The sequence below is a fragment of the Parasteatoda tepidariorum genome, chromosome 2 (assembly GCF_043381705.1).
Source record: "Parasteatoda tepidariorum isolate YZ-2023 chromosome 2, CAS_Ptep_4.0, whole genome shotgun sequence".
NCBI classification, from domain to species: domain Eukaryota; kingdom Metazoa; phylum Arthropoda; class Arachnida; order Araneae; family Theridiidae; genus Parasteatoda; species Parasteatoda tepidariorum.
This window is the reverse complement of record NC_092205.1, coordinates 1,667,457-1,682,244: the sequence shown is the minus strand read 5'-3', so window position 1 is coordinate 1,682,244 and position 14,788 is coordinate 1,667,457. Positions and strand designations below refer to the sequence as shown.

Sequence of the window (14,788 nt, the reverse complement as noted above, 5' to 3'; positions counted from 1 at the left end):
GATTATGTTCTTAAACTTAAAAAATCAAATCAAAATTTAACTAAACAATGTTGTCTATATAAAAAGTCAAAATTGTCTAGCTGTCTAAATTTGGGAAATAATAGTGCTTTATTACAGACTCGAATTTCTTTTAGTAGCTTCAGAAAATTATTAACACCCCCCTTGAAAAAATTCTGCGTATGCCACTGCCATGGTATCACCTTTTTTATATATTGGGCAAATAATGGCAGTGTTCCAGTCAGAAGGTAAAATTTCAGCATTCCAAATATCAGTAATAAGATTATAAATTAGTTTTAGAAATACTGGACCATGACATTTTAACAGCTCAGCTGCTATCCTGTCGTGCCCAGTTGCTTTGTTGTGGGGATAGTAGTTTTCGATAATGTCAACCTTCATCTATGAAAAGGCGCCTCAACATAGAATCAAGTTCTTCTTCTTCTGTTTAGTCTAACTGGGCTCATCCTGTAAGGAGAACTTAAGCAAAAACAATAGACATATTACACGAAATACAACAATTAAATGGTACTTGTTAAGGTAGAGAAATAGAATCAAGTTAATATGTCCTATATTCTAGTGAATTGGAATTGTATTTTTTGTAGTGGTAAACACACTGCAGTACTCCCCCACCAGAATTATAGCTGCGATAGAATTCGATGAATGGATACCACTAGTTGATTCATTGCTGTTTTTGTGAAAAGTCGGGAGAACTGTATTAAGATCACCGTACTTTTGAGTGCTGATCATGAGAGCTGTATTAAGTTCACGTTCGTGGTCGCTCCTGGATTGCTTTAGCAGTCGATTGTATACGTTGTTCGTTGTGTGTGATCGAGACTGAGTAGCAACAGCGTGAGGAGGTGGGTAATGTCGCGGTCATAAGCAGCAAGTCAACTGTTCAATGTAAACCATTCATCGAAGTAGGCGTGCTCAGATCGAAGGGGGCGTTTCTGTGAATGTTCACATTAAGTCCGAAGATCATCCATCTGGGGATAGTAGTTATCGACAATGTCAACCGCCACCTATGAAAAGGTACCCCGACATAGGATCGAATTAACATGTCTTATGTACCAGTGATTTGGAATGGTATTATTAAAACATCTTACAATGCCCAAGAACCGAAAATCTTCATTGGAGCGATGAAAAATAGATTTCGGTTTACTTTTTAGGTTATCTTGGTGATAAACTATTCAAATTTTTTGTGTTTGAAAATAAATCACTATTAATGGGAAGAAAAAAATGCATACTCTATATAAATTTATTAAAAAAAATATATACAAGGTAATGAATTTATTCTTAGCTTTTTTTAATGCAATTTTTTAAAAAAAGTAAGATTTTCAAGCCCCCCCCCCGCATTGCCCTAGTGTGCCTATACGTAAAGACGGTACTGCTCGCAGCATCCCTAATTTACATGCAATGTTTTTTGCAACCTGAGAAATTCACAAAGTGACGGAAAACCTGAATTTTTAAACTGCTCCCTGTTTGTAGTTATGAATAATCGATAAAAAATAATAAAGTACATTATCACATAAGTATTGAATTTTATTTTGAACTATAGCAGTTTTGTTTTTATTTTAGACTAATAAATTTTCTTCAATTAAAACATTTATTTTGAATTTATATTACTCAATTATGAACTAAATTTTTTCCTTCTTTCATTCAGACAGCATTGCAGTTTTTTTTATTAGAATTTATTTTAAAATGATTTTTGTATTGCGGGATATGATTAAAAAAAAACTTATTTTCTCCAATGTTTTTTTATTTTGTTAAATCAATTTCTGATATGATAAAAATGGCAATTTTTTTTTCAAAAAAAGTATTAGTTTTTTTTTTTTTTGAATATTTCTAATAATTGAACGCCTTTAATTTTCTACAAATTTATTACTAAGTTTATTGATAAAAAAAATTATAACACTGATGTTTAAATGAATATTACTACATTTCCCATTAACGTGTCAAAGTACAGGTGCGGCCCTTCGTTAGTCAACCTGCTGTGCAAGTGGCCCTTCACTCAAAAAGGTTGTGCATCCCTAGCATACTCCTTCAAAATTTTAATTGACTTTGTTAGTAAGAAATTTAAAAAAGCTGCTAATATGATTTACTTCTCCCAGAACCCTATAAATATGTGAACAAATGTTATATACTAATCAAATGGTACAATAGCACAAGAAAAATCTTTAAATATTTTAAAAAAGTTTCAAATATGTAGGTACCTAAGACCCACTTGAACTTTAACAAAGCAAATCCTTGAATCAAAAAATTTTAGTTTTGCAAAAAAAAAAAAAAAAAATTTTTTNAAAAAAAAAAAAAAAAGATTTTTTAAACATTATCCTTTTTTCTTAACACAAAAAGAATTTTTTTTTTTTAATTTTATGTAATTGTAATTGAATTATTAATGGGACAAAAATGGTATTCTACTTTCTCCTTTTTAACCAAGGAGAATTATATAAACGCAATTAGTAAGTAACAAATAATTATTTGTGATTATTTTTTCTGTTATTTTATTCAGTAAAACATATTTTATTGAGCCTACTTTTTTTTTTTAATTCTAGACTGTCAAAACTTTCCTAATAACTTTAAAAATAAGTTCTAAAAAGGCTTAAAACCTTCAAATTAAGTAACTAAGTTCAGTCGAATGCATTTCAATGCGTAAAATGAAATAAAGAAATTGCATTTAGATAATTCTCTCTTTGTCCTCAACATTCCCTTCTGTGTCATGTGATCCCTCTCTTTCATTTTAGCTGTGCTTTTCAAGGATGGAAAATTTAATAGGGTGTAAAAAATGAGATGTTTTTTCAACAAGATTAAAAAGTTATATTAGAACTCCAAATTTTTAATAATTATGTATAAATTGTAATAAAATTAGGAAAATTTTAACTTCTGAATGGTTTTAAAAACGGCAAAATTTATCCAGTGATAACAGCAGAATATCTTTATAACGTGGGGCTTTACGTTCTATGAAATTTAGTGTGAATCACTTCACTTACCTTCAAAATATTAGTCATGACTTGAAATGATTTTGAATAATTTTTTGATACAAGTACTTTAAAACAAAAAATATGCACTTGGTCAATTATTATTAACAGAACAAAACAAAAAAATTGCAATTTTCTGCTGTATTAGAATTAATAACAAACAAATTAATCAGTTTTGATTTCCTTAGCTTTGGAAATTTTAATCTTTTAACAAATAAATGAAGAAGAAAGTGGGTAGTTCTTGCTTAGTTATAGAAATTTCTTAACTGTATAGTTTTTTTTTTTTTTTTTTCTCTCCTTTGAGATTGTGCCAAATAATGACTTATCTTCAACACATGGAATTCCACATATCTTTTGTAACCCGGATTCCATGAAGAGGCGAAATCGTTCGATGTCAATCAGCCGTCAACTGCGGCTTTTATCACGTGGCTTAAAACAATTAGCTCATCTTGCAACCGTTCTATTTTGTACCTCATTTTAAGGTAAGAAAAAATATGCATTAAGCCAGATTATGACGAACTGTTCCGTTGTTAATTGTCTTTAGACAATTTTATGACAATAACCATTATTTGTTGCTGGGCTCACCGACATTTCTGTTTCAACAGATTCTCACATCATAATTTAGAAAAGAACAATTATAAGATCTCAAATTTTTTGTTTTTATTACATTTACTATAACAGATTTAGTTTCTGATTTTATTGGAATGAAGTGAAACCTCATCATTGCAACTTTATTCGCAAACTTTTTTTTAATACCATATATTATTATAAACGGCTTGTGTCAATACATTTTCGATAACCTTGTCTTTATTTTTGTCACAATACACTTTTTTGATGTTTCTCATGGAGCACCATTGAAATTGGAAACACTACATTACACTTTGCACAAATTAAAAGCCAAAATAGCATTAGATTCAAGATCGTTTCGTTCTTTTAAGTTGCAGGAAAATAGATTTTACCTTTTAAATATTTTTATTTATTTTTTATTTTTTTAATTCTTTTACTCTACAGACAACAGAAACATACATGAAAATAAGTTCAAGGCAAATATTGCAGATCAATTTGTTATTTTGGCCCTGTTACATTCATTTAAAATTTTTATTTGGTTTCGTAAATATATATATATTCCTTGAAAATGTCAAAGTTATTTTGATCTGCTTATTCGTTTCATTTGGCTTTGACAGTGTTATGGTAATGAACACGATAAAGTGAACTATTTCATCTGAAATGTTTTGCAGTGTTTCATCTAAGTTAACGAAGTTGAATGTTTAAAACTTTATTTCTCAGGAACTGTTTGAGGGATTTCGCTCAATTTTTTTTTATTTTGTTTTCAAATGATGTAAAAATGTTTATACAATTAAAATGTTCTCCACTGTTATTAAATAGAGTAATAATAAATTATTATTGAAAACTATTTTTTTCACGGAATTATTTTTTAATGTAAATGAATTTTATAATTGTGTGTAAAAAATCCTTCCATTTTCGCAAAATCTGACGAAATACGCAAAAAGTAAAATGTTCAACTTTATATAATTCTGGGAGTCTGAAATCATAATCCGCCGAAAAAGATTACTTCAGAGGAGGATGTACGTTTTTGTGACTCATTACGTAACTTTCTGCACTAATTAATTAGCATATTTGAAGTTACATTCTCGCTCGATTAATATTGAGTACGTGAAAATCCGGTCATTAGGTAAAAAGTTATTCAGAGTAATTCATGTTTTTTTCATTTTTTTATTTTGCGCTTTGTATAATTTAAAAATATAATTTGCTCTTTAGGCTTTTTTTGTTCTTTCTTTTTTTTTTGTCAGATATCGCAAATATATAATCCGTATTTGTAAAAACATTGGACAAAAAAAAAAAAAAAACAAANAAAAAAAAAAAAAACGTAAGGGAAAAATTTACAACCAATTAATCATATCATGCCACAAAAAGTTAAAATATCGACCTCGCTAAAATTTATACAGATGATTGGCTTGATGTCAAAAAGAATTTTTCTGTGTCTAAGTTTTCACAAATCGTTCTTTTTCTATTATTTTTTTAATTCACAATTATTATTTTGCTATAAAGCAGTAAAAATATTTAAGGAATTAAAAGTTAATTTATAAGATTAAAGAATGTAGGTTTATTGTTTTCACTTTCATTTATTTATTTATTTTAGCTATCAAATAAAGCAGAGATTTTGGTTAAAAAAATAATTATTTTTTCTTGCCAAAATCTACAGATCACTATATATATAATGATCTTCATCACTATATATATAATGATCAATATTTTTTTTAAACATTGCCCGCAACCTCTATTCTAATGTCTAAGTTCGTATATATATTNAAAAATAATTATTTGTTCTTGCCAAAATCTATAGATCACTATATATATAATGATCTTCATCACTATATAATGATCAATACTTTTTTTTAAACATTGCCCGCAACCTCTATTCAAATGTCTAAGTTCGTATATATATTCATTATTTGCTAGAGTAATAAAGGAACTTTTAGATCGTAAGTTCCTCCAATTTCTTTTCACACAAAAAAATATGAATATATCTGGAAACATGCATATATTTTTCAAGATGTTTTAAAAAAAATTAATTTAGTTGCATTGTTAAAAAGTATTTGACAATTGATTTTAGTATTTCACTCACTTTATTTTTCTCAATTCTAATATCGATAAAACAAAAAGATTAAATAGAATTTTGAAATTTAATAAATATAAGTAAATAAAAGCAATAGTGAAAGTGTTAAACCCTCGAAGAATTCCAATTTTTTCTTTTGAAAATATCAAACTGTTTGAACTCAGATTTAAATATGTCACAAAAACACGTCAAACTTGACAGGTTTATCGACACCTTATCTCTGAGTACACTAACTATCACCATAAATATACATGTATCGATAAAAGAACATCTTTATTTGATGTAAATTCAATTGCCTCTAAAGTTTTATTTCAAGTGCTGTGTTTCCGATGACTGGTAAGTAAGACTATTTTATTCCTATACTGACTTGTGTCTTTTTGAAACAACGGGAAAGAAGTATGACCGTGGTCTGGTACCTAGTATAAACGAGTATTTGTGAGTCAATATAATAATATTTTGAGAATATCCTTAGTCAGAAAAAAAGAGTTATAAGTTTTTAAAAATGAGGTGTAAAAAGTACGATATATGCATACATATTTACATAAATAACACAATAAAGAGAAAAGGGATAAAGATAAAAACGAAGAAATCAAGAAAATTAATTATTTTTATTTACTGTGCAGCATAAGCCTGCAAGTAGGAAGAACGGATATGATCGTGTGGGCTGATGACGAGATTATATCTTTTCATTATTTAGTTTTCCGACTTTTTAATTAAAAAAAAATGTATTTCTTTTTTTTTTAAATATTTTTAAAAGTATTTTATTTTAATAATTTTTCTTCTTCTCTTTTCATTAATCTTCATTATTTTCCATGTTTTCTCGAATTTTAAACTTAGTAATTGTAATTGTAAAGTAAATCTTAGTAATTGTAATTGGTTAATTAAATAGGTCGCGCGATTCTCACAAGAAGCAAGAGGGAAAAATTTCTTACTTTTAATGAATGTGTGGCGTAACTACCACCATAAATATTAAATAACAATTCCCTAGTATATAAGACAAGTTAACTTGATTCTATCTTGAGGTACTTTTTAATAGATGAAAGTTGACATAGTCGATAATTACAACCCCTCATTGGTGACCCGGACGTGATTCGGTATTTAATATTTATAGTGGTAGTTATGCCACATTACTCCCCTTCCAGAATTTTATCTGGGATAGAATTCGATGAACGGATCTCACTTCTGACACCTTTTGATAGATGAAGGTTGATATAGTCGATGATTAATACTCCAGAAATGCATTAAAAGGATTTACAGAAAAGGAATTACATAAAAAGTTTAATTGAGCTTTTTATACATCCTCCCAATCCGAAAAATTTTTAATTACCATCTAAGTTTGTTAAAAAAAATATCTATTTACAAAACTTTCCCTGTGATAGAAGCACAATCAAAATAAACAGAATAAAATTCGTAATCTCACATTACAATCAATATATAAAAATAGTATGAATTACAAAACACATTTAAATAAACAAGATAATAATTTAACACTGTGTTACTAATTTAACACATAATTCACTGCTAAAGGAATATAGAAAAGCAGGCCAACTTTTTGATTTAAAAAAAATTTTTAAATAGTTTTTCTGACTCTTTGTCAGCTAAATTCAAAGTTTATATTTCTTGATAACAGTTTTTATCAATAAATATTGTTCTTCTTCCATACAACTCTAATTTAAAATTGTAAACTTCCAGATATTTTTAAAAATGTAAATATTCAAAAACATGACACATAAAAATATGAAAATACAAGTTGGCATTCTGTTAAAGGAAAAGTTTCGATCTGAAGTTTGACTTCAGTTTTGTTTATTTTGTTAGAGAACACAATTTTAAAAAAAATGACACTTCGGTCTTTATTCTGTAGTTTAAGACTTCGGTATTTTCATTCTTATGAAAATATGACACTTGTAAGTCTGATGTTAATCTTACCTTTTTGGGTTCAATTCTTATTTTCCTTACATCATATTTATCTTTAGAAAAAATATCTGAAAAATCTTCTAAAATAATAAGTTGAGAATTTTTTTTTATATCTTGAATTTGCATAATTCCATCAACATGATTTTGACAATGCTGCCCCACGTTATCACAATCAGTCTCAAGAATATCAGAAAATTCAAGATTATTTTAAGTTTTGCTATTTAAATCTTTATTTTTAGTCTATTTTTTGTTTAATCTTTCTTTAAATTCACTCTGTTTACATTTTTATTTTTGTTTACTCTCAAGTCCAAAATTTTATTTTCTTTAACATCTTCATTATTTTGTTTTTATATTTAACATTTATTTTCTTCCTTCTTTTATTTTTCTTTTCTTTCTACTTTCTTTATTGGTATTTTCATTGCAAACATTAACCAGGATTTCAGGAGGAATGTGTAAGGATGAGCTGCTTTTATAATCAGAAAAGGTGATAAGTCTTCTCAGATTTTGCATTACAACCTGTTTAACACACTTAGTCACTAATTGAAATCCAAAACAAGCTTTCAAATTTAAAATGGTATAAGGTAAATCAGTTTTTAATTTTTGACTGATCTAGCTGTTTTCCTTATTTTTAATCTGAAGTGCAAATTTGGTTAATTTGCAAATTACCTTTTGTTTGTTTTCATTTATCTTTTTTTTCTTTTTGGACATATAATTTTTCGAAAATATTTGTTGGGATAATATTTAACGTACGATTTGTGTTGACTTCAAATCAAATAGATAATTTTATTAGTCACAATCATGTATTTGTCATTTTTAATGTTTTTATTTCTATTTTGAAAATATTTCGAGCGTATCCGGATACTATTCATAGTCAATTTGTGTTTGGTCACTTTATCTTTATGTTGGAATTGACTCTCTCTCTCTCTCTCTCTCTTATAAACTTGGTCTGTTAATGGAAATACCTGAACTTTATCCGGGTCTATCTTCATTTAAATTCAAATTTTGAAAACTATTTTATTGATTTTCAAAATTATTTATTGCACTATTTTTGGTTACCACATTTAATTTATAATTTCTGCCACACTGTAATTGCATTCATATATTTAAAATTAATTCCAACAATTAATGTAGTTACATTTAGAAGAGAAAAATTATTAACTATTTTAATTGCATTTTTATCTTAACAAAATTTAATTTTATTTGAAACAAAAATTTTAATTCTACTAATTAATAAATCATAGAAACTGTAACATGTAAAACAATAAAATTGAAAATAATTTCCCCAAACATTTTTTATGCCAATCAAAACAATCAATTCACTGAAAATAAAAATTTCTCAAGAAAAAAAATTTCAATAACAGCAAATAAGTTTTCGAAATGCAAAAATAAACATATCTGTTTAGCAATGAAAATAATATCAATGTAAAAAAAAATATTATTTCAATTGAAACATCAAGAATGAGAAAAAAAATTCAAAATTACAATCATAATCTATTATTTTCAAAGTAAATCCGTAAAATGTCTCGTTTTAGGGAATAAGGGAAATCTTAATAATTGTAATTGGTTTATTCAATCGAGCGCGCGATTCTCACAAAGAGCAAAAGAGAAAATGTCTTGCTTTTAATTAATGCATGCTTGAGCCAAAAATTTAAAAGTGTGAGAAAGCGTTTCGTTTTGAATAATAAATTAAGAAAGGATATTCAGTAAAACACACACACACAGATATATATATGTATATGTATATATATATATATGTATATATATATGTATATATATATGTAACATAAAAAGCTTCNTATATTTATATATAAATATATATACATGCAGGGTGCAGGGAGTGGGAAAAAATGGAAACACTTCTATACTAATACATTTTCTCATGATTCTCCAGAAAATGCTAAACGAATTATTATATCCAGACAAGCATATCAATGACGATTTAGGCTTTGAGGAACGACAATAAATTACAAATGAAAAAAAAAGTGTTTTTGAACACCCTATGTCGAAAAATGTAGCAATCGATTTGTAACTTGTGACAGTTATTTTGGTTATTATATGCTTACTTTACTTATCCTCTACGTGCCTTTGGGCACTTAAGGCCTCTAGCATATCCCACCAACGCCTATTATATACAATAATTGCAAAAAAAAATTTAAGCCTAGCTTGAATATTTATGGAAATATATGGACAATTTTATTAAAAACTAATCTTCTTTTTCTTACGTTTTTTTTGCTCTAACTTTAAAAATATTTAATAAAATAGTACAAATTTTTTAGAGCAATTTAAAATGAACTATGCAATTTTTACTTTAAAATTTGAAAATAATTCGCTGAAAACTGCGCGTGGTACGAGTCATTAAAGTAGTTATTTTACACCGTGCATGCTCAGAACATTTTTATAAAAAAAAATTATTTTGTGGAAAATTTTGTAGAAAGTTTTGTAGAAAAAAAAAATTGTTTTATACCGTGCATGCTCAGAACACTTTTTAAAAAAAAATTATTTTGTAGTGAATCGTTTTTTGCAACTAACGAAAAAAGTCCGATTTGAACATCTTAAAAGTTTCAAGCAATTTTCAAAGTAGTTTTTTCACTTTTTAAAAGAAAGCTCAAAATGATAAGGGGTTTTCTACAAAAATTATTTTGTATCAATAAGACAGAATTTAATAGCAAAGGATAAAACCCTACAATGAACGCTCATACTCCAAAATGGGATTCAATGAGAAAATAAAACCGACAAAAAATATATACTTTTAAGGGGGATGATCCTCAACTATGCCTTTTCTAATCAATCTTGTTTAATCGTACAAAATGAAATATTTGGAAAACCATTTATCATTTTGAGCATTATTTTAAAATGTACGAAAATTACTTAAAAAATTGCTTGAAACTTTTTAAATTTTTAGGATATTTAAATCGGACTTATTTCATTAGTTGACAAATACGATTCACTGCAAGATTAAGAAGAGAAATGTTTTAAAATTTTTCCGTGCATGCGCCGTATAAAAGAGCTTTTTTAATGACTCCTATCTTGACTCATTTTGAACAAATTTGTTTCAAATTTGAAAGCCAACAATTTATAATCAATTTTAAAATGCTCTAAAAATTTCGTTTCATTTTATGAATATTTTTGAAGTTATAACATAAAACGCAAGACAAAAAAATAAGTTTTATTAATAAAATGTCCATAGTGTAATTATTAGTTATAATATCCTAAATAACTGCCACAAGTTACTAATGTATTGCTACTTATTTTGGCATAGGTTAAATGATTATGAGTTTTTCTGGAGAAATATGAAAAAAAATGTATTAATATAGAAGTGTTTCCATCTCCTGTATATCCAATGAAACCTCTGTATAGCGACCATCTCTATTTGCGACCACTTTCAAGAGGCACGGAATTTTTTCCGAGACCTTTAGGAGAGACTATTTAAACCTCTCCTAGCTACCGGGCAAACATCTGCTCCAAAAACGATAAAGGTCAAATAAGGAAACACGAAATAATATCAAAACAAAAAAATTCAACAAAACAAATAGGTAGGTTAAAATGTAGTCAAAATATTTGCGTGAGGCTCTTATTTAATGAGCTCTTTTTGACGATTCTATCCATAATTTATTTTTAGAGTTAAAAGTTAAGTTAGAAAAAAAAAGCTTATTTTTTCAGAAAAAACTAAGCACCTCAAACAAGTCAAATTCTTCTCATCTTTTAAAGCTATCTCATTTTTGTGATATAAAATTAAATGCAAACATAATTGTTTATTTATTAAAAATAGTTCTATCATTCATAAATAGTAAATATGTTTTTACACATAATTATATCAGTTGGGATCATTTTCATAGAGGCTAAAGTTTATTCATCAAGGAATCCATCTAAGGAATTTTTATGTAAATGTTTTTAATTTATGGTAAGTAAAGATAACAAACAGCTCTCTAATTACAATGATCACAGCTCAACAGTTTCATTAAAGACTTTTTTTAATTTATATGTTAATGTGAATGGTGGTTGTTGACTTCCAACAGGTGAATGCTGACAATCACATAGTCGCCACAGTAAATGTCTGAAATATATGCAAGGACTAGTTAAGTGCTCCTGTCTGGTATACATTTGCCCGGTATACCCTACACTGATGTTTTTTTAAGGTTCAGTGCCACTGCCCGGTATACCCTACATCGATGTTTTTTTAAAGTTAAAGTGCCACTGCCTTTACGCCGATACGCCTTTAACCGGTACTACGAACACTGATGTTTCTCCTAATCCATCCTCAGCAGATATTGAAATATCGAATCAATATAATAATATCAAGGAATAAATAAAGCTGATATAACAAATATTTCTGACATTCACCAAAGTGACTTTGTGATTGTTGACATTCATAAAAAAAGTCGACATTCTCTTGATTTCGGTCAGTCACGGTAACATTCAAAAACCTGTGTCTTTGGAGTAAAAAGAGACTAAAGTCAGTTATTATTATAATAAAAGATCAGTAGGAACAAAATGATGAACAACCAGATGAAAATCTACTAAGATAATTGGAAGAAAAAAAAATTTCGAAAAGGAGAGAAAAATTTTTTTTTAAAAATATTGAAAAGTTGATTATTATTATTAGGTGTGACTTATTATGAATTTTAAATTAGAATTATTTCAACGACAACAATTTACGTAATTTTTTCTATTATTCTATTTTCAGAACGATCTATAAATATTTGTTTGCATGCGAATACTTCCATGAAAAAATAAAATAAAAAAATGAAGCCTTCAAAAAAAAAATAAGTTTTCGATAGCACTAAATTATTTTTAACACTAAATTTGACCATAATTAACATCTCAATAACAGTAATGATTATATTTTGCGACATAAAAATAATTTACCTTTTACTTATTTATTGCGTAAAATGTGTCGTATTTATGAAACATCTTTTAAGCTAAAAGTAAAGACTGAGGGATGACAATTTATGTTTTTCTTTTAAAAATTACATGTTAAAATTTTTATAATAAACATTAAGGTTTTAACAATTTTCACTTTCTTAAATTACACAATGGTGCCATTCGTTATTACGAATATTTTTTTTTCTTTTAGAAATGGCTGTACTCTTTTGGTTGCCTTTATTTGTCTGTATTTACTGTACATATGGTATGTATTAACAATTTTTCAAAATAATTAAAACCTACACTTATAGTATGATGTTTTATAAAATAAAGTTTTGGAACTGGCTATAAAGTTAGGTGGTATAATTAAATATAGATTAGAAAATATATTATTAAAAGTGCCCCACTGATAGGAGTTTTTGTGGTAAGGGGGTGTATTTAAAGACCCCCTCTTAAATTTTTTCATAAATAAAGCAAAAACTATAGGCCATGGGTTGTATCAAAAATATTCTTAGTACAAAATTTACTAGATAATATAGTATAAATTAAATAATATCATACCTGACATATTACTGTTTTTTTTTCCTTCTTTTTTTTGGATCTCCCAATATATTTTTTTGGATAAAAAGACTCTATATATTAAGGACAGTGACTGTGGTATATTAAAAATTGTAAGTAAAATTTTTAATGTACAAAATTAAATATTTTCTTACAAAAACCATAATGTATTTTTTTGTGTGGATAGAATGCCGTAAGAAATTAACTACAGTTTATTTTGTATACTATTTTGTTCTGCAAGAATCGTAGTTATTAAAATATTTAAGACATACTATGAAAGAAAAGAAAGATTTTTCTTTCTCTTTTTTCTTCTTATTGGGAATTTCTAATTAATTTTTGTCTTTTTAATAATTATCTGGGCAATGGAAAATATATTTTTCTTCAAATTGATGGAATACCACAAGTATCTAATTTTTCATCTCTCTTATCTAACTTATTTTTGCATTATTATGAAAAAAATCATACTCTTAATATTAAATTTGTTTTTAGATTTATTAATGATTTAATTATCTCTAATTTTCAAGATTATACTATTTTATTAAATAATATTTATCCCGAGGAATTAATCTTGCTTCGTAATCATGATGATTTAATTACAATTTTCTGGATTTAGGTATTATGAAAGAAGAAAATATCTGCTTTGTTGATTTATACGATAAAAGAAATGATTTGAATTTTAATATAAATAAACTAATTACTTGGAATTCTAATGTTTCTAAAAAACATCTCTTTAAATACCACTTTTGATCAAATGAATAGAATTAAAAGAATATGTAGTAATGTTTATTTATCCAAAAAACAACTATACAAACTCTTTCAAAGTTTGATAAAAAAAAAAACAATGGATACCCAACTAAAGTAATTAAATTCTATATTAAATCATTGAGTTAATTGTAAATTATTGTAAATAAATTTACTAAAAAACCTCTTTCTTAATTTATATAATTTTAACCATGTGCAATTCCGGGCAAATCCATGGATAAAATTATGTGCAAAACAGGCAATTCATGTTTCTTTCTCTTTTCTATTTAATTTCATTTTCTTCTTAAATAAAAGTTCATTTTCTAAAATTATTAATTTCTTTAAATTATCCAGTATAATATTACCTTGCTCACATCCATTTTCGGGCCCATCCTTGGTAACTAACAAATCAAACGCACTTCAGTACTGCAGTAGAAACGCACTATAAAACAAAACACCTCTATTTACGCTTTTACCTCAATTTCAGCTTCTGTTTTCATATTTTGTAATCTGGCAATCTTGTTACGAAAATATTTTAAATCATTCCCTTTCATGCAAGTTCATTTGAATTCGCTACTCGCTCTTTAGATTTCGTTTCATGTTTTATTCCGTTTTATTCTTTTTATTTTATTTTCTGTTTTTATGTGATATTTTTACTTAATGTGTTCTATTTTATTTGTTGTAAATTTTTTGTAAAATTTTTTTGAGTGCTCCTCACACTATTGTAGTGATATATTTTGCGTTGGCTATATTGATACAATATTAGACAGCACTCCTTTTTGCGGATATAATCGTGTGAGCTGATGAAAAGATTATATCTTTTATTTTCCGGATTTTTATTATTTTTTTCCTTTTTCCAGAATTTTTTACCGGATTTTTTTTATTATTTTTCTTTTTCCCTTTTTTCGTTGTTCTGTAATTTTTTCCAGGTTTTCTCTACATTTTGAACCTGTTTTATGAATTCTATTTACTTGTAGCTTATGAGCAGTAAATAAAACAAAACTTATTGTGTCTCTCAATTTTCTTCGTTTTTTTTTCTTTTCGTCTTTTTTGTATTTCTCTATTATGCTATATTATATATATATATATATATATATATATATAT

At 26.8% G+C, this 14,788-nt stretch overlaps 1 protein-coding gene across 1 annotated transcript in view; it reads left to right on the top strand.

Moving 5' to 3' along the window:
• The first annotated feature begins 5,846 nt into the window (after positions 1-5,846).
• LOC107454564 (peritrophin-44) overlaps positions 5,847-14,788 on the top strand; it is a 33,441-nt gene continuing 24,499 nt past the window's right edge. Inside the window, exons 1-2 of the mRNA XM_016071794.3 lie at positions 5,847-5,943; positions 12,596-12,649. Coding sequence (XP_015927280.1) covers positions 5,937-5,943; positions 12,596-12,649 — 61 coding nt within the window. The 5' untranslated portion in view covers positions 5,847-5,936. The remainder of the gene's footprint in view (positions 5,944-12,595; positions 12,650-14,788) is intronic.